At 41.4% G+C, this 20699-nt stretch overlaps 1 protein-coding gene across 1 annotated transcript; it reads right to left on the bottom strand.

Moving 5' to 3' along the window:
- Window positions 1-18104: 18104 nt before the first annotated feature.
- Window positions 18105-20383, bottom strand: LOC110533877 (dehydrogenase/reductase SDR family member 13). Its single transcript, XM_021618450.2, has 5 exons — window positions 20156-20383; window positions 19790-19908; window positions 19242-19365; window positions 18824-19150; window positions 18105-18646 (listed from the first exon to the last, which is right to left on the bottom strand). Exons 1-5 carry the CDS (start codon window positions 20280-20282, stop codon window positions 18387-18389), a joined length of 957 nt encoding a protein of 318 aa, XP_021474125.2. The 5' UTR covers window positions 20283-20383; the 3' UTR covers window positions 18105-18386.
- Between the last annotated feature and the right edge of the window lie 316 nt (window positions 20384-20699).

Raw genomic sequence — 20699 nt, 5'->3', positions numbered from 1 at the left:
TGGTCAGGGCGTGACAGTATTAGTCTCATGCGCCGAATGCATCAGGGGAGACCTTGCAGGGAAATGCTTACCGACGAGTCCCTAACCAACAATGTAGTTTAAAAAAAATACAGATAAGAGTGAGAGATAAAAGTAACAAGTAATTAAAGAGCAGCAGTGAAATAACAATAGCGAGACTATAGAGGGGGGTACTGATACAGAATCAATGTGCGGTGGCACAGGTTATTTGAGGTAGTATGTACATGTAGATAGAGTTATTAAAGTGACTATGCATAGATGACAACAGAGAGTAGCAGTGGTGTAAAGAGGGGGTGAGAGGGGGTGCACTGCAAATAGTCTGGGTAGTCTGACTAGATGTTCAGGAGACTTATGGCTTGGGTGTAGAAGCTGTTTAGAAGCCTCTTGGACCCAGACTTGGCGCTCCGGTACCGGTTGCCGTGCGGTAGCAGAGAGAACATTCTATGACTAGGGTGCCTGGAGTCTTTGACAATTTTCAGGGCTTTCCTCTGACACCGCCTGGTATAGAGATCCTGGATGGCAGGAAGCTTGGTCCCAGTGATGTACTGGGCCGTTCGCACTACCCTCTGTAGTGCCTTGCGGTCGGAGGCCGAGCAGTTACCATACTAGGCAGTGATACAACCAGCTCTCGATGGTGCAGCTGTAGAACATTTTGAGGATCTGAGGACCCATGCCAGATCTTTTCAGTCTCTTGAGGGGGAATAGGTTTTGTCGTGCCCTCTTCAGTAAAGGTAGGTTTTAAAAAAACGAGATACCTTTATAACAATATTTAACACTTTTAATTGGTATTACACTAGTGTGAAATTGATGTATTGGGGACAATACCTCTTAGTGTGCACAGCTCCAACACCTGGGTTTAACTGTATCTTCTTCCTCTCCCCTCCTCCTGGTTACCATCTATAACGCACGCTGCATTTAGCTCCGTTATGACATACCAGCTCAGTCAAAGTGACTGTGAATTTCACAGAGCAAATTAGCTAATAACTCACCACCCATAATGAACTAAAACATTGTAATGTAAAATGTATGAGGGATTTCTCATTTTCATTTGTGTAAATGAGTCTGGTCATTTAGAAGTAGTAGGTAGGAGGGGGCCGGTCTGCACCCTCTTCTTCAAACAACTCGATATGAGCCTGGTACTGACCAGTGACTGCTAATTATATAGCTAGAACCTATGGAGTGAGAGCATCCTACAGCCTACTGCAACTTAGACGGCCAGGCATCCTCTGTTCAACATTTGGATGATGTGTGACATTTATGAAGTCCTATTGAGATGTCACTGCAAATGGCAGCGCTTTCAACGGTCTTGAAAACCAAACAGTGGAGACGCTCCCATCACTGCAACAGGGATATGGAGATGAAAGCACATATAGTAAAGAGATAAATATTTCTGTGCTTATAAGTAAGCTCATGTATAGACAAGAGGGTTGACATTCATAATAGGCACAGGTGTATTGCATTTGGAGAGTGTGTTGTTGCATTACTCCACTACCTTATACATCACTCTCAAGGTAAGGACACTGGGGGTAATATAATATATATTTACATGTTTTCATAGAAACTGCACTGAACAAAAATTAAAGTGTTGGTCCCATGTTTCATGAGCTGAAATAAAAGATCCCAGAAATGTTCCATACACACAAAAAGCTTATTTCTCTCAAATGTTGTGCACAAATTTGTTTACATTCCTGTTAGTGAGCGTTACTCCATTACCAAGATAATCCATCCACCTGACAGGTGTGGCATATCAAGAAGCTGATTAAACAGCATGATCATTACACAGGTGCACCTTGTGCTGGGGTCAATAAAAAGCCACCCTAAAATGTGCAGTTTTGTCAAACAACACAATGCCACATATGTCTCAAGTTTTGAGGGAGCATGCAATTGGCATGCTGACTACATGAATATTCACCAGAGATGTTGCCAGATAATTGAATGTTAATTTCTTGACCATAATCCGCCTCCAACGTTGTTTTAGAGAATTTGGCAGTACGCCCAACCAGCCTCACAACAGCAGACGTGTATGGCGTTGCGTGAGCAAGCTGATGTCATCGTTGTGAATAGAGTTCCTGAGTTCCTCATCGTGGCTGTGGGGTTATGGTATGGGCAGGCATAAGCTACGGACAACAAACACAATTGCATTTTATCGATGACAATTTGAATGCACACAGATACCATGACAAGATCCTGAGGCCCATTGTCATATCATTCATCTGCCGCCATCACCTCATGTTTCAGCATGATAATGCACTGCCCCATGTAGCAAGGATCTGTACACAATTTCTGGAAGCTGAACATCACACAGTTCTTCCATGGCCTGCATACTCACCAGACATATCACCCATTGAGCATGTTTGGGATGCTCTGGATCAACGTGTACAGCTGTGTGTTCCAGTACTGCCAAAATCCAGCAAATGTGCACAGCCATTGAAGAGGAGTGGGACAATATTTCACAGGCCAAAATCAACAGCCTGATCAACTCTATGCGAAGGAAATGTGTCGCGCTGATTGAGGCAAATGATGGTCATATCAGATACTGACTGGTGTTCTGATCCACTCCCCTACTTTTTTTGAAAGATATCTGTGACCAACAGATGATCCGTATTCCCAGTCATGTGAAATCCATAGATCAGGGCATAACGATAAAAAAAAAAATTGACTATAAAATCTTTTAAATTGTTGGGTTTATATTTTTGTTCAGTATAGTTTCTGTACACAGCCAATCCATACAGGTAGACAGTGGAGGAAAGTTTCTCACAGAATGGATGCAAGTATCCTACAGAATGGAGATAACTCTCCTACAGAATGGATGTAACTCCCTAACAGAATGGATGTAACTCCCTAACAGAATGGAGGTAACTCTCCTACAGAATGGAGGTAACTCCCTAACAGAATGGAGGTAACTCCCTAACAGAATGGAGGTAACTCTCCTACAGAATGGAGATCAATCTCCTACAGAATGGAGGTAACTCCCTAACAGAATGGAGATAACTCTCTTACAGAATGGAGGTAACTCTCATACAGAATGGAGGTAACTCTCCTACAGAATGGAGGAAACTCTCATACAGAATGGAGGTAACTCTCATACAGAATGGAGGTAACTCTCATACAGAATGGAGGTAACTCTCATACAGAATGGAGGTAACTCTCCTACAGAATGGAGGTAACTCCCTAACAGAATGGAGGTAACTCTCCTACAGAATGGAGGTAACTCTCCTACAGAATGGAGGTAACTCTCATACAGAATGAAGGTAACTCTCCTACAGAATGGAGTTAACTCTCCTACAGAATGAAGGTAACTCTCCTACAGAATGGAGGTAACTCCCTAACAGAATGGAGGTAACTCTCCTACAGAATGGAGGTAACTCTCATACAGAATGGAGGTAACTCTCCTACAGAATGGAGGTAACTCTCCTACAGAATGGAGGTAACTCTCATACAGAATGGAGGTAACTCTCCTACAGAATGGAGGTAACTCTCATACAGAATGGAGATAACTCTCATACAGAATGGAGGTAACTCTCCTACAGAATGGAGGTAACTCTCCTACAGAATGTAGGTAACTCTCATACAGAATGGAGGTAACTCTCCTACAGAATGGAGGTAACTCGCCTACAGAATGGAGGTAATTCCCTAACAGAATGGAGGTAACTCTCCTACAGAATGAAGGTAACTCTCCTACAGAATGGAGATAACTCTCCTACAGAATGGAGGTAACTCGCCTACAGAATGGAGGTAATTCCCTAACAGAATGGAGGTAACTCCCTAACAGAATGGAGGTAACTCCCTAACAGAATGGAGTCTTTATGAGGGAAGGTCACCAATGTGAGGGTCAGAATGCAGGGTGAGGAGCGAGATGTGACCCCCTCCGTCTCCCAGGGCGATGCGACACCATTGCACAGCAAGCCATTCATTTGGCCTCCACCTTGTGCTGCTGCGTTGTCTGATATGCAAGGCCGCTCTAACCTGCCCAGATTCCATTAGCGAGCTGCCAGTTCTCCCGCTCCACTGTTTCCCTGGCATATTAAACAGATTAATAGAACAGGGCTGCACTCCGCTCCAGGGCGGGAGAGAGAGCGGCCTGTCAATCTCAGCTAAAAACACAAAAGCAGAAAATGAAAGAAGCCCCTGGCTGAACCGTCAGAGCTGATAAAACAGAGTTAAATCTCACATGCAGCGCAGGGGGAAAACAGACAGTTAGTAAATATTTATTCTCTCTACTAGTTGAGTGAGGAAAAAGGAGGCCACATAGACTACCTAAGCCACCATACAGTGGGATCAATGGAGGGGAATGGTTGAAGAAAATTAATTAAGAAAATTCTCTCTCACAGTAACTACTGCGAATGCTGACGAGCACCCAGACCAGTCCTCAAGTCTTGGCCTATTGACATTGATTCAACTATCATTTTTGCAACAAACGTCTACACTTCAAATAGGGATCCCCACTGTACACAACAAAGAAATGATCCAAGCTTTGCTAGGAAACAAGACTGCACTGAGGAGTGAAGCTGGATCATGAGATAGGCCTACATTCTGTAGAACCTCACACAGCACTACAAATCATTCTCTGCACTAAAAATCATAGAATGGGTCATTACATTAAACCATCTCTTCTAATATCCCCCAGTCCCATGCCAGGCCCGTGCCCTGGGGCTCCCGGCACAGAGAAGGAGGTCTAATGGCCTACTGTATTAGCGGGTTAATTGCCCTGTCGTGGTCTCCGTTGGATTGCGAGTGGAGCCCGTTTTAGTTTAATTGTGAACCGTTCCGTTCCATAACCCCACTAAGCAGCCAGTCACTGGTGCATGGAGCTGGATTACGTGTCAGAGGTGTCCTTCATGATGCGTGGAGACAGACAGACAGACAGACAGACAGACAGACAGACAGACAGACAGACACCCTGGAATACTGACTTAGAGCACCACCTGCTGGCTCTCACTCTACACACCTGTTTTCAATGACGCACAGAAACATACTATTCATAGACAGTCTAAAAGTGATCAGTCTTGCCCCTGTAATATCAGATATGTTCAGGGGATGTCTTCCTATTGGCCTTGGGTGCTTTGGACACAGACACCAATTCCGACAAGACTCTTGATGCTGTCCTTCACCCCCCCCCCCCCCCCCCCCCCCCCCCCCATTCGCCTCTGTGTCCAGTCCTTCAGCAGTCTCCTCTACCTCTGTTCCTCTCACATCCTCTCTGCTGTGCTCCCACTCATTCATTATCACTTGTTCAAGACTCATCTATTTCAGAACTCAACCACTCCCCCTGCTCCTCTCCCACGTGTCACTCCCTCTTTGGCATTCCTCTCCACCGTCCAGAGGATTATCTCCCCCACTCCTCCATCCCCACCCGGCCGGCCCTGTCCCTTCTCATTCTCCTCAGAGGCAGACAAGTCATTTGGGAGAGGGAGAAGCAGGGATAAAAACTGGCTTATGACCTTTTCTACCTTATATCGAACTCCTCGTCGACTCAGAGAGAAAGTGGCAATCAGCCTAGGTGGAAGTGACACCCTTATGTGAGAATGGTGGGGCTGGACTCAGAATTGCAGAGGCTGTCACCATCTGTTAGGGTGAGCCTGGTGGGGATAGGTAGCCTAAGAGGTAAGACACTAGACTTTTAGCAGACACACCAAAACACAGTAAAGACCACATGTTTACTAAATCACATGGAGCATAGAAATATGTAACATGGTTAATTAAGAAAAATAACTATGCCCATATAAAACATATATAGCTATGATCCTGTTGCAACAAATAACCACTATAGCTATGAATTCAAAAGCCTCCATAATGTTGAGCGAGTGATCATAGACACAATAAGTCTATGTTCTGCCCAGTGCTGAAAATGAATTATCTGATGTGTGACACTGACCTTTCTACCTCTGCTGGCCCTAGTGAGACAGAGCCGTGTCACACAGACCAGGGCTCCATGTGTGTCCATGCACTTCCTATTCTGGGGCCATCAATTGAAATGCAGAGCCAGACAGCATGAATGGAGCCTGGTGTGCTGCTCTTGACTGCCATGACCACAAGAGCCCCACCTAGTATTGAACCAAGCAGTGGCAAGAACACTTAAACCTGCATTTACATTGTCATTTTCATATCACCATAATCCTCCATGGGCCTGCACTGCCATCCGGCTACATCTACATGTTCTAACACCAACACCAGACAGGCAAGCCTGGGCAACCTCATGGCTGGGACAGACCAGCAGGGGTCAGTGGGTGCTAGACAAATCCATAATTCATGTGGGTTGTGGGTTTTTGCCATTTACGAAGTGTTCAAATGCTAGTCAGAACTAGGAAACCCAGAAACTCAGAAATGTCCATGTTGCTAAATGGTTGAACGCGGCACGTGTATAATTACAAACAGTTAGCAAGACAGAAATGTCTGAGTTTCCTAGTTCTGACTAGCACGTAAACGTGGCATTATACCTCTAAAAGTGTGTGTGTGTGTGTGTGTGTGGGGGGGGGGGGGGGGGGGGGGATGTTCATAAATGGCCAAAAAGACAGTCAAAAAATAAATCATAAAGAAGAAGGTTTTGAAGTGTCTATTCTATATCTAGGAGATATAAGAAAGCTCAGGAAATATTAAAGTTTTTTTTTTACACATATTTTACACATATTTTTTACACTCCTTGTTTTTGTTGGCACAAAACTATCTCAATACATCCATTAATTTGTATGGGTTACATTCAGACGAGTCCCGTGACACAGAACACCACCGTGTTTGTGAAAGTCTCATCTTTCAATAGAGGGGTCACATTAGTTTGTAGGCCAAACCGTTCAGACGCCACATACGTTTTTGTGAGAAGATACATTTTCGGGATGTCTCGTGGTCTGACAAACACCGCTATAGCTCGGCCACCTTCCACCGCTGATGCGGAAGGCCAACCTAGGAGGATGCTGCGATTTGAGACAGAGCCCATGCAAAAAAACAGACATCTCTAGTTTAAACTGACAGATTTTTGCGGGTATTTTTTTATTACGCTACTTAGAGTGACGCACGGGTGAGTCAATAGACTCTTAAGGAATTTAACAGTGGTGGAAAAAGTAATCAATTGTCGTACTTGAGTAAAAGTAAAGATACCTTAATAGAAAATGAAAGTGAAAGTCCCCCAGTAAAATACTACTTGAGTAAAAGTCTAAAAGTATTTGGTTTTAAATATATTTAAGTATCAAAAGTAAATGGAATTGCTAAAATGTACTTAAGTATCAAAAGTAAAAGTATAAATAATTTAGAATTCCATTATATTAAGCAAACCAGACTGCACAATTTTCTTGTTTTTTTTAATTGACTGATAGCCAAGGGCACACTACAACACTCAGACATAATTTACAAACAAAACATTTGTGTTTAGTTAGTCCTCCAGAAAAGAGGCAGTAGGGACGACCAGGGATGTTCTCTTGATAAGCGTATGAATTGGACCATTTTCTTCTCAAAATGCAACAACATTTTGGGTGTCAGGGAAAATGTATGGAATAAAAAGTACATTATTTTATTTAGGAATGTAGTAAAAGTAAAAGTTGCCAAAAATATAAATAGTAAAGCAAAGCACAGATACCCCCAAAAACTACTTAAGTAGTACTTTAAAGTATTTTTTACTTAAGTACTGTACTTTACACCACTGGTTGATTGAGCAAAACATGGGTACATTGACAAAAAGTTGAACTTCAGAGGAGCACAATAGATGTCTGTCTCTCAACTGGAGAATGTAGCGTAGCCAACCAACTCTGTGAATGCAATCAAACAACAGCAAGCAGGGCCACTTAGGGTTCCATCATGATGAGAGGGGAGTTAGGACTGTAGTGAAGAGCAGCCCATGCTCTAACAGGGAACTGGAGGACCATACAGTAATTGGTCACTACAGTCCCATCCTGCTATCATCACCACATACACTCAATAGAGCACAACACACCAGTTCATTTTAGAGGGCTTTGTCCTGCAAACTCCTGTTTTTGTTGTGTGCTAAATCAAATGATTTTTGCGTTAATACTTAACTGTCATCAACTTTGCAAGAACGCCCGATGAAGGAATCAAATGTCCGACCAATACGACTGCCTTGGTGAAGTGCTCCTTGCAATCCACAGAGCTCATTTTCTAGAAGAGTCATTTCAGTGTAAGATGACTATAAATGCAGGGCATTTAGAGAGCAACCTCATTTTGTGAACCGCTGACCATTTCATTCCACCTCAAATTGCTGTGGCTCAGATGTCTATGTTATTGAGAATAAAATAATTGTGTGCCAAGCTTTGGAAAAAAAAAAATATGATGTACTCCATTGCCGCACTTTTCCAAATGTTGTTTTGCACAATTGCAGTTCAGAGAGCTTCAGTGCTTTTAAAAGATTCCTTGTGGTATTTCCAATCAGAAATAATAACAGTATTTGTTGACAAGTGCAAAGAGAGAAGCCGTAATGATGATATTTGAACCCTGGGGTTCAAAAAGCTATAAAATCCCCTCCACTACCCCACAACAAACTCCCCCATTTGATTGTGCGATCACCGATTATTCTTCAGAACATGATGTGTATGTGTATTTCAGAGTGCACAGCAGATATGTGGTTAGCACAATCATTTACAGAATAACTTTTGGGGACATTGATCACTGTTAATAACAACTGCCATGACAACTACATGGGCCACTACATGGGCCACTACATGGGCCTACAGCCACAGACGAAATGGGATTCCAATTCAAATTCCTTCATAGAAATCCAAGTCAAAACTTGAATAATGCTGTAATATCTTTAAAGAGGGGTATACTACAAAGCAGGATCCTGGAGTTAGCCTGCTAACTTGCCTAAATAAATATTTTTTAAATGTTTGAAATGGGCGTGGTCTACTTAACTCAACAACCAAAAACAAATAACATAAGTTTAGCTTTCTTGATGAACCTGAAAATGAATGTATTTCTGGTTGTTTATCAAAGTCAGCTGGATAACTTGATCCTGCTTTGTAGTATACCCCTCTGGGCAATTCTAAAAAATTGCAGTTACAATGCATAATATCTCTGATCATTTAAAATGACAAATCATAAGCGGCTACATTTTTTCTAATTGCTTTTTTCTGCTCCACACATCTCCTCCAGGTCGGTGGCAGCCGACATATGGGCCTGTCTCTCTGTGATTAACATGTGAAGTGAAGGGGACAAGCTGACACATCCCCAAACCCTTGAGCAGATCCCCTCTCCCTCCTCCTCCTCCAGTCTGGCCCCACTGAGTGCACAGGGAATTTACATTTTAATAGGTAGAGCTGCTTGGTGCCTCTGCATCAGAGTGCAAGCTCAGCCGAAACAGCAGGTGACCGCTCCCCGAGTGTTCAGAGCGACCCCCTGAGACAATGCACATCTCATATCAGCACAGGACCTGCAGACAGGCACAAAGCCTGCTAAGACATAAGACAGTGTTCAAACACTTTAGGAACCTCTCCTTATTAATTAGTGTCTTTGTTAATGACCTGATCAAATGTGTGTCATCATTGCCAGATTCTAAGCTTATACTATATGCTCAGAACACCTTACCGACATCCCACTAAAACACAAAGGCCAGATTGGTAGGGATCCCACTAAAACACAAAGGCCAGATTGGTAGGGATCCCACTAAAACACAAAGGCCAGATTGGTAGGGATCCCACTAAAACACAAAGGCCAGATTGGTAGGGATCCCACTAAAACACAAAGGCCAGATTGGTAGGGATCCCACTAAAACACAAAGGCCAGATTGGTAGGGATCCCACTAAAACACAAAAGCCAGATTGGTAGGGATCCCACTAAAATACAAAGGCCAGATTGGTAGGGATCCCACTAAAACACAAAGGCCAGATTGGTAGGGATCCCACTAAAACACAAATGCCAGATTGGTAGGGATCCCACTAAAACACAAAGGCCAGATTGGTAGGGATCCCACTAAAACACAAAGGCCAGATTGGTAGGGATCCCACTAAAACACAAAGGCCAGATTGGTAGGGATCCCATCTAAGGATACGGAATGGGAAACCCTTCTTGCCTTGAGACAGCAACTATAGAGCAGGTTGACATTTATTGAGATGACTCATGTACTGGAGGCAGCTCTGCAGAGTGGTCAATAGCTGGCACAGCCATTAAGTCATAAAATCTGATTTTAAACCTAAACCTAACCACACTGCTTTGCCTAATGCCAAAACCACCATAAATTAATGCCAAAAAAAGCTACTTTTGTTTTCATTAATTTTTACGATACAGACAATTTTGACTTTGCAGCTTAAGCGCTCAGTTCTGCCTCCAGGGAAAGACATGACAATAAACATCAAACTGCAACTATGGAACTCACAGTCGAGGCAATAGCAGCAACCAATGCAGTACATTTCCCTTTATACCCAAACAAAATATGTTGTTAACAGTTTACTTTCTTATGCATGTGAATTAGATACCACTTCATAATATCCCAATGTCCTAGAAGCAAACCCTAGGAGAGCAGTGACCCTGTGAAATTCCCTGCCAGATATCAACTAGACATTTGACTCAAGCCAAGAATAGAGTCAGCTCCAGGCAAGCAGTCAGCTGAAGGACACCTCTTCCCCTCGATCAATAACTATTGAACATGCCAAAAGCAATCAACACCAATTAATTGTGTGCATGTTGATGAGTATGCAGAGCTTATCAAAACTGTAGGGCTAAGAGAGACAATGCCTCCTGTTTTCCATAATTAGTAATCAAGTACATCAGGCCAATTCATGGTCAAGCACTGCAGCACACTGGGAAAGAACAAACAGGCCTGATTATAAAGCCACTACTACTGCACTGCTCAATGTTATAGGAGAGTATTTACTCTGTAGTGGAAACTAGATTTTTTTTTCAATGGATGTAACGATGCAATCCTTGTAACATGAATTGATAAATATTTGTCAATCTATTAAAACACACATGCATATAAATGGTCTGAGGCAAAAGCTAAATGTTTGGTCAGCAAAGAACAAACCCCAGCAATGAAACTGATGGTAAATGCTGAAGATGTGACAATGTTCACAAACTATATACAGTATACAAACACACATATATATTCTTGTGTGCACATGAATGATAAATTAGTCCCTGGGTTAAACGTGGAGCGACAGTCAAAGGGCAAATGTTGCCTATCAATAGCAGCCGCTTGTTCCCATGATCAATTTTAAACAGTCACTGACCAGAAACAATAGCCCAGAGACTGTGGCCATCCCCCCCCCCCTTCCTACTCAAAACCAGCATTGGCAATCAATTTAGCTGAACCTAATCCCCTAACCCATTCTGATAATAGCACAACAGTAGCTCTTTCGCCAGGTGCTACATTCTCATAAACCCTTATCTTTTTATGGATTCAACATGCACATATGCAAAAATCTTAACATCTCGAGTGAATAAACATTAGAAAGAATCCAATAATAACTTTGAGTAGAAAATGTTTGATTTGATTTAATTACATTGTACTAGGTTTACATTCAGACAAGCAGTTAGCATGGTCCAGAGCAGTGCAGAACAGCACGGCAAGGGGACATCAGCTGCTAGAGAACAATCGATCAGCCAGCCAGGCCTCTCAGAGACCCTGATGGCTAATTGATGCAGTAAATCCAGTCATTAAGCCCTGGGAGGAGTGCCTGGGAGGGCATCCAAAGTAAACACCTTGAGTTGTGTAGTCTAGTCGGTCATCGATGGCCATCTCTACAGGACGACAGGGGGAAGTGTAGCAGGATGCCTGGAGAACACAGAGGGGAGGAGAGGAAGAAAGGGTATGGATAAATCACACCGAGTGAGATCATACATTAGCGTTCAAAAGTTTGGGGTCACTTAGAAATGTCCTTGTCTTTGAAAAAAAAAAGCATTCTTTGTCCATTAAAATAAAATAAAATTGATCAGAAGTACAGTGTAGACAATGACTATTGTAGCTGGAAACGACAGATTTTTTATAGAATATCTACAAAGGCGTACAGAGGCCCATTATCAGCAACCATCACTCCTATGTTCTAATGGCACATTGTGTTAGTTAATCTAAGTTTATCATTCTAAAAGACTAATTGATCATTAGAAAACCCCTTTGCAATTAGGTTAGCACAGTTGAAAACTGTTGTGCGGATTAAGAAGCAATAAAACTGGCCTTCTTTAGACTAGTTGAGTATCTGGAGCGTCAGCATTTTTGGGTTTGATTACAGGCTCAAAATGTCCAGAAACAAAGAACTTTCTGCTGAAACTCTGGTCATTTTGAGCCTGTAATCGAACTCACAAATGCTGATGGTACAGCTACTCAACTAGTCTAAAGAAGGCCAGTTTTATTGCTTCTTTAAATCAGTATAACAGTTTTCAGCTATGCTAACTAGAGGTTGACCGATTAATCAGAATGGCCGATTGATTAGGGCCGATTTCAAGTTTTCATAACAATCGGTAATCTGTATTTTTGGACACCGATCATGGCCGATTACATTGCACTCCACGAGGAGACTGCGTGGCAGGCTGACTACCTGTTATACGAGTGCAGCATTAAACGTATCTTATAAAAAACTATCAATATTAACATAATCGCTAGTTAACTACACATGGTTGATGATATTACTAGTTTATCTAGCTTGTCATGCGTTGCATATAATCGATGCGGTGCCTGTTAATTTATCATTGAATCACAGCCTACTTGGCCAAATGGGTGATTTAACAAGTGCATTCGTGAAAAAAACACTGTCGTTGTACCAATGTGTACCTAACCATAAACATCAACGCCTTTCTTAAAATCAATACATATATATTTTAAACCTGCATATTTAGTTAATATTGCCTGCTAACATGAATTTCTTTTAACTTGGGAAAATGTGTCACTTCTCTTGCGTTCTGTGTAACAGAGTCAGGGTATATGCAGCAGTTTGGGCCGCCTGGCTCGTTGCGAACTGTGTGAAGACTATTTCTTCCTAACAAAGACAGCCAACTTCACCAAACGGGGGATGATTTAACAAAAGCGCATTTGCGAAAAAAAAGCACAATCGTTGCACTAATGTACCTAACCATAAGCAGCAATGCCTTCCTTAAAATCAACACACAGAAGTATATTTTTTTAAACCAGCATATTAAGTTAAAAGAAATTCATGTTAGCAGGCAAAATTAAACTAGGGAAATTGTGTCACTTCTCGTGCGTTCATTGCAAGCAGAGTCAGGGTATATGCAGCAGTTTGGGCCGCCTGGCTTGTTGCGAAATAATTTGCCAGAATTTTACGTAATTATGACATAATATTGAAGGTTGTGCAATGTAACAGCAATATTTAGACTTATTTAGACCGTTAGATAAAAATACGGAACGGTTCGGTATTTCACTGAAAGAATAAACGTTTTGTTCCCGAAATTATAGTTCCCGGGTTTGACCATATTAATGACCTAAGGCTCGTATTTCTGTGTGTTACTATATTATAATTAAGTCTATGATTTGATAGAGCAGTCTGACTGAGCGGTGGTAGGCAACAGCAGGCTCATAAGCATTCATTCAAACAGCACTTTCCTGTGTTTGCCAGCAGCTCTTAACAATGCTTCAAGCATTGCACAGTTTATAACTTCAAGCCTATCAACTCCCGAGATTAGGTTGGCAATACTAAAGTACCTATTAGAACATCCAATAGTCAAAGGTATATGAAATACAAATGGTATAGAGAGAAATAGTCCTATAATAACAACAACCTAAAACTTCTTACCTGGGAATATTGAAAACTCATGTTAAAAGGAACCACCAGCTTTCATATGTTCTCATGTTCTGAGTAAGGAACTTAAACATTAGCTTTTTTACATGGCACATATTGCACTTTCATCTCCAACACTTTGTTTTTGCATTATTTAAACCAAATTGAACATGTTTCATTATTTATTTGAGACTAAATTGATTTATTGATGTATTATATTAAGTTAAATAAAAGTGTTCATTTTTCATTGTCATTATTACAAATATATACATATAAAAACCGGCCGATTAATCGGTATCGGCTTTTTTTTTTTGGTCCTCCAATAATCGGTATCGGCGTTGAAAAATCCTAATCGGTCGACCTCTAATGCTAACATAACTGCAAAATGGTTTTCTAATGATCAACTAGCCTTTTAGAATGATAAACTTGAATTAGCTAACACAATGTGCCATTGGAACACAGGAGTGATGCCTATGTAGATATTCCATTAAAAATCAGCCGTTTCCAGCTACAACAGTCATTTACAATATTAACAATGTCTACACTGTATTTCTGATCAATTTGATGTTATTTTAAAATGTTATTTTTTTTTTTTTTTTTTTTCTTTCAATAACAAGGAAATGTCTAAGTGACCCCAATCTTTTGAACGGTATGTAAATATTGATCAAAAATATAAACAACATGAAAAGTGTTGGTCCCATGTTTCATGACCTGAAATAACGCACAAAAAGCTTATTCTAACAAATTTGTTTACATCCGTGAGCATTTCTCAACTGCCAAGATAATCCATCCACCTGACAGGTGTGACATATCAAGAAGCTGATTAAAAAAAACATGATCATTACACAGGTGCACCTTGTGCTGGGTACAATAAAAAGGCCACTTTAAAATGTGTAGTTTTTTCACACAACACAATGCCACAGATGTCTCAAGTTGAGGGAGCGTACAATTGGCATGCTGACTGCAGGAATGTCCACCAGAGCTGTTGCCAGAGAACTGAATGCTAAGTTCTCTATCAGTTGAGAGAATGCCAAGAGTGTGCAAAGCGGTCATCAAGGCAAAGGGTGGCTACTTTGAAGTATCTAAAATATAATATATATTTTAATTTGTTTAACACCTTTTTGGTTGCTACATGATTCCATGTGTTGCTTCATAGTTGCGATGTCTTCACTGTTAATTCTACAATGTAGAAAATAGCACAACTCTTGAATGAGTAGGTGTGTCCAAACTTATGACTGGTACTGTAGGTCAAAAGTGCTAACAGTAAAGACAAAAGTAAAAACGTGTTAAAGTTCTCATAAAATACTGAAGCCAAACAATGAGATTCTGAAAGTAAGCTGACCAGTGCATGACCAGGCTAAAATGCATTGGGACAATATCAGCATAAGTATGAGGCTGTCATAGCCATACACTCCAATGTCCTCCATCCACACCTGTGCTGGCTTTACTCAAGACTGGTGTCAATGGACAGCTAAAAGCAAAGCAACATCATGCATTTAACACAGCCATAAACGCCATTACAATTGATTTTCAGTTGATCAGATGAGACCTCTTAAAAAACAAAGTCAGATCTTCAATATTAGTTTTGGCCAGCTGTTAAAAAGACTTCCGCCAACTCGATCCACCCCAAGAAAATATGCAGAATGTTAATTGGGTCTTGCACTCCATCTAAGAGTAGCCAGAGGGGGATGCGACTGCCGTCCCTGGGTGGCTTGGCGGTATTGTCCTCTGGCAGATAACCCAGAGGACTGGCATGCAGGCATAAACCCTGGTGGACCCCCCCTGAGCTCATCTTGTTCCAAGTCCTTCTACTAACCCCCTGGATCTGCACACACTGTCTATGGGCCTCCTCACACACCTGCCTTACAGAGGCCCTACAGGAGGCCACACCCTCCTTCACAAAAAGCCTGTGGGACTTCTTCTGCTCTGGGTAAGATCCAGGAGACGCCAAACAATTTCTCATAATTCCTGTCTTCTTCTCTGGATAGTCCTTCTCTGGAGGCCTTTACTAGCCTCTCACCATCCTCTGGAAAGTCATCACGGCTGAGCTTCCGGAGCTCAGCTGATACTCTGCTGTCTGGATTGGGCTTCCTCTCCAGGGATGCTTGAGTATCTTTCCTCCAGATTTTTGTTCTGTCGTTAAGACACTGCGTCGCCACTTCTCTGCTACCTCACATCAGTCCTTTATCCCAGAGGATAGCACTAGTGGAAATGTAGGATGCAGAGTGAGAGCCCACTTTCATGTCTGACTGACACCAAAGTCAACAGTCTACTGTGTACAAACATCCTGGAGCACTTACAAGCCAAATTCCAAGTTGCCATGTTTATAAATTGAGAAGACATGAATGGCTCTAGCAACAGTGATTGGACGGTCAACTTATAGAACGCTGGAATGATAGCTATAAAATAAATAAACTTTTACCTCTACCATCAGGTAGGCAGATGTCCTTCAGCATCAAGGATCCAGCAAGGCATGCTTGCCAACCAGCTTGCTAAAAGTTTATCTTTGGTGTCCCAAAGCTACTAAAAGGTATGAACACTGGACACAACATCGTGAAAAATAAACTTACAAAAAAATATGATCTGAATTTAAACATATTATGCTAATTAGTTTGATGTTGTACTTTTCTGAAGATCCAGAACAGTGCCAGTCATCACTAACACGAACTGTTATCCAACCAGCATGTCTGTACGCTTTCAAGACTGCCTCCTCCAGGAAGTAAACAATATTTTTTCTTCATCCTTTATGGTGAAAATGCCTACTACGAGATTCAACACTATCCTCTAGTGTCCATTTATGATATTGCATGGCCATACATGTCACAAATAGTTTTAAAATTTGAATTTTTGGTTCAAAACAGCAGCAAAGTTTAAAACACATTTTTACAACATAAAACACTACAATTTAAAAACATAAATGTACACATTGAACAGACAAAAGTTATTTGGGGAGGTGTGGTGCATCAAAACATTGATAGCCCCCCACTTCATTGCAGTGGTGTAAAGTACCTAAGTAAACATACTTTAAAGTACTACTTAAGTAGTTTTTTGAGGTATCTGTACTTTAATTTACTATTCATATTTTTGACAACTTTTACTCTAGTACATTCCTAAATAAATGTATGTTTTACTCCTTAAGTAGTTTTTTGAGGTATCTGTACTTTAATTTACTATTCATATTTTTGACAACTTTTACTCTAGTACATTCCTAAATAAATGTATGTTTTACTCCTTACAATTTTATTGACACCCAAAAGTACTTGTTACATTTTGAATGCTTAGCAGATTTTGAATGCTTAGCAGGACAGAAAATTTGTCCAATTCATGCACTTATCAAGAGAACATGCCTGGTCATCCTTACTGCCTCTGATCTGGCACACTCACTAAAGACAAATGCTTAGTTGGTAAATGATGTGTGAGTGTTGGAATGTGCTCCTGGCTATCTGTAAATAAAAAAAATAAAACATACAATCTTGCTGGTTTGCTTTGTTTCATCTGGTTTGCTACTCAAGTAGTATTTTACTGGGTGACTTTCACTTTTACTCGAGTCATTTTTTTATGAATGTATCTTTACTTTTACTCAAGTATGAAAATGGAGTACTTTTTCCACCACTGCTTCATTGTCAACCACAGTTTTTACCCTAGCTTTAAACTCATTCAGAGAGAAGAGCTCCTGTAATTTCAAGTCCTTTTGTAGCTAGGTCAAAATGGAAGGCAAAGAGAACTGGAACTCCGTTTTACCCCACTCTGTATGTGCCTTAGGCAAAGTCAACAAAATACACTTGTGTAGAAAATAGTTGATAGAATGATTGACAGTGAACACATTTGACAAGGCCCTACCATCTCACCCATCCTAGCAGACAAAGGCAGGCCCTGTTGCAGCAGGTGCTTAAACCACATTGTTGAGTAGTTAAGTGATGAGAGCACTTGGAGACAATGAGGCCAAGGTTCAGAGCTGTTCTGAGAAACTGGTGTGACCTGTCTGACTGCTGATATACGGTCTCATGCAAAGATTAAGGTGAAGGGTGTGTGAAGGATGTTCTTTCAGTGAGCCAGTCACTTCGTCACACCCAAGCAAATGCCTCTGGTGTCAAGGAATACAATGTCACGGCAGCGTCCCACAGGGGAAAAAAAAACGTATAGACTATTAGACCCCCTCTGGGGCCGAGGGCAACTGATTCTGAAGTCTCAGGCGAGGCCTCATCATAAGACCATGAGCCCACTACAGAAGCTCCAATAAAAGTTATACAAGCTAGAGTATGCAGCCTAATTACACTACATGCATAGGCCCAATACAATCACTAGTTCGGTTACATGCTGGAATTAGTCACCGTTTCATATCCAATAGAGAGCTCTATTCTATTTGATAATACAGTGATGGCAACAATAAGTCAAAGCCTAAGGAAATCCAATCAAGCCCAATCACTTGGAATCTTTTTTATTATAATAAGTCAAACAGTTTTTACAAGAGCTTCCTAAGTCTTTAGACTGAACTGGCACACTTACTACACACTGATCATCATCAATACAAGACACACCACAAACAGGATGTCACCAACATCAATGCTCTAGTGAAAAGGCGATCAGCTAATGTATGAGCAGTTTCTTGTCACATTGATCCATTTTGATGAGTGTTCAATAAGCATTTTCCCCCAGATCTGTAAACCCACCAAATCAAAAGCAGTGTAACAATGTGCCTTTTTCCTAGAACAGGCCACTCAGCCGTTCACTAACTTCCCACAACTTCTTGGCCACAGCGTCGTCTTTGCCCTTGGCAACCACGTCCTGCGGCGCACAGCAGAAGAAGTAGCGTCCACTCAGGGGCTCGATACCCTCCTGGAGGGCACAGTGGAGAGTGGTCTGGGCACCGGATTCTGGATCCAGGAACAACAGTCTAGCTATTGGCTCAATGATGAATCTCTGCCACAGGCTGCAGTTTCGGGATAGCTCTGTTTTCACTACTCCTACAGTGGGAAAAACATAATAGGTTAAGAAAAAGAAAACAGGTGAACTTTCAATGATCCAACACAGGAAAACAAATACCCTTAGCATGTATCCTAGGATGTGTAGAATGTATCAGGACTCATTGTGATTCATAGTGACAGATATACCATTTAATAATCTTGAAGGAAATGACCAACCTGGGTGAACACTGTAGCAAGTGACATTGGTACCCTTCAGTCTCTTGGCCAGCTCGTGGTTGAAGAGAACATTGCACAGTTTACTGTTGCAGTACGCGTGGAAGAACTGCCAGCTGTACCTCCCAGTGCCCAGGTGTTTATTAGTGATAAGGGCATCAAAGTCGATGTTGCCCCAGCGATAGGCCATGGAGCCCAGTGTGACAACACGGCCCCCAGTGCCCTCCTTCAGGCGGTCCAGCAACAGACAGGTCAGCAGGAAGTGGCCAAGGTGGTTGACCCCAAACTCAATACCAAAGCCATCAGCAGTGCGCCCATCTGCCACCAGACCTGAAGGAGAGACCACAGATGGTTCAATAGCCTTTTTCTACTCATGTTTTCTTGCGAACACAATTAAGAGAAAAAAAATATGACCACTAACCAGCATTGTTAATGAGAAGATCCAGTCTAGCCTCGGTCTTCAGGAAGGTCTCGGTGAAAGAACGCACTGCTTGAAGGCTCCCCAGGTCCAACTGCATGTACACCACATCAGTGCTGCCTGTCTCCTGAAATCACAATTTGTTAGGCCTATATTTGCCAGAGCTTATTTTATTGTATTTAAATTTTGTGTCCCAAATCAAATATTTTCAATAATTTCCTATAAATAGCTTACTATTTGAAAGTAATTTCCTGGGTTAAATGGTGAAATGAATGGGAGTGTATTTGAATCAGTGTATTTGTGTATTTGAAAAATAATTTCTCAGTGTATTTCCAAATATATTCCAATATTGACTACTTCAATTTAAAAATAAAATAATCTAAATTCTTACTTCCAAATGCCTTTGAAAGTAATTGAAATACCCTAAATAGTATCTGAATCCAGGTCGGATATTTACAGGCATACAATATTTTCAAATGATAACGTGACATCTAACTAATGAATATTCGAATACACATGTGGAATTATTGATTATTCTAAGATTCTTGTACCCTTTTTATATCACTTATAGCAAGTTCTGCTTTCTCTTGGTTGCGGCATGCCAGGATTACTCTTGCACCCCTCCTGGCAAGCTCCAGAGCAGTGGCTTTCCCAATGCCAGTGTTGCCACCTACAGGTAGAACAAAACATTGACATAAAATTGACTTTGACATAAAATATTAAAATACAATTCGGAGTTCCAGAGGCAAAACAAACCGGATTAAAAACCCAAATTAGATAAATATGATAGGCTGCGTGAGACAGACAACACCAATGAATGTATTATTTAGGTAAATATCCTAAATGTTATCAGACTTACAAAGCAGTCCAACATGCTTACAAAGCAGTCAAACATGTTTAAAGGCTAACAAACGTACCTGTTACTATTACAGTCTTCCCTGCCATCGCTGCATTTCCTTTAAATTTGGAGCTTTTGAAAATAGTTTTAACAAGGACAATATACACTGCAACTACAACACCAGTTGCAACTAGTAAAGGTAACATGATGTTTTTTGCCCGGTCGTTGGTGTCCCGACTCAAACTCTACTCGTGGAAGTGCAACCAGTGAATAAAACATAGTTTGTTGCGGAGCAGGCTTTTTGTTAGGTTACCTGCCAGACCTACCTGTCCCACCGGTTCCCTGCTTCCGATTGATCACAGTCAAATATTCTGACCAAACCCGTGTTGATGTGCTTCCCCATTTACTTCGAGAGATCTGTTAATTAAATTGCGTCCCCCACTTCCGATTGATCACGGTGAAATATTCTGACCAAACCGGTGTTGATGTGTTTCCCCATTTACTTCTAGAGATCTATACAATTGCGTCGTAGCAGAAAGGAAGAGGAAGAGGAAGAGAGAGGCCCAAATCGGCGGAAAATCTGTCGTTCTCCAGCAGGGGGCAGTTTTTCGTTGTTTGCCCAC

Source organism: Oncorhynchus mykiss, chromosome 10 (genome assembly GCF_013265735.2).
Source record: "Oncorhynchus mykiss isolate Arlee chromosome 10, USDA_OmykA_1.1, whole genome shotgun sequence".
NCBI classification, from domain to species: domain Eukaryota; kingdom Metazoa; phylum Chordata; class Actinopteri; order Salmoniformes; family Salmonidae; genus Oncorhynchus; species Oncorhynchus mykiss.
Note: the sequence above shows the minus strand (reverse complement) of the source record. Positions and strands in the feature narration are given on the sequence as shown.

Excerpts from the sequence above, each read along its gene's own strand:
- LOC110533877 (XM_021618450.2), bottom strand. The coding sequence starts at position 20,282 with ATGTTACCTTTACTAGTTGCAACTGGTGTTGTAGTTGCAGTGTATATT. Across the intron at positions 19,151-19,241 it reads TCTTCTCATTAACAATGCTG|GTCTGGTGGCAGATGGGCGC; the intron begins GTTAGTGGTCAT and ends TCTCTCCTTCAG. Across the intron at positions 18,647-18,823 it reads TTGCTACAGTGTTCACCCAG|GAGTAGTGAAAACAGAGCTA; the intron begins GTTGGTCATTTC and ends TTCCCACTGTAG.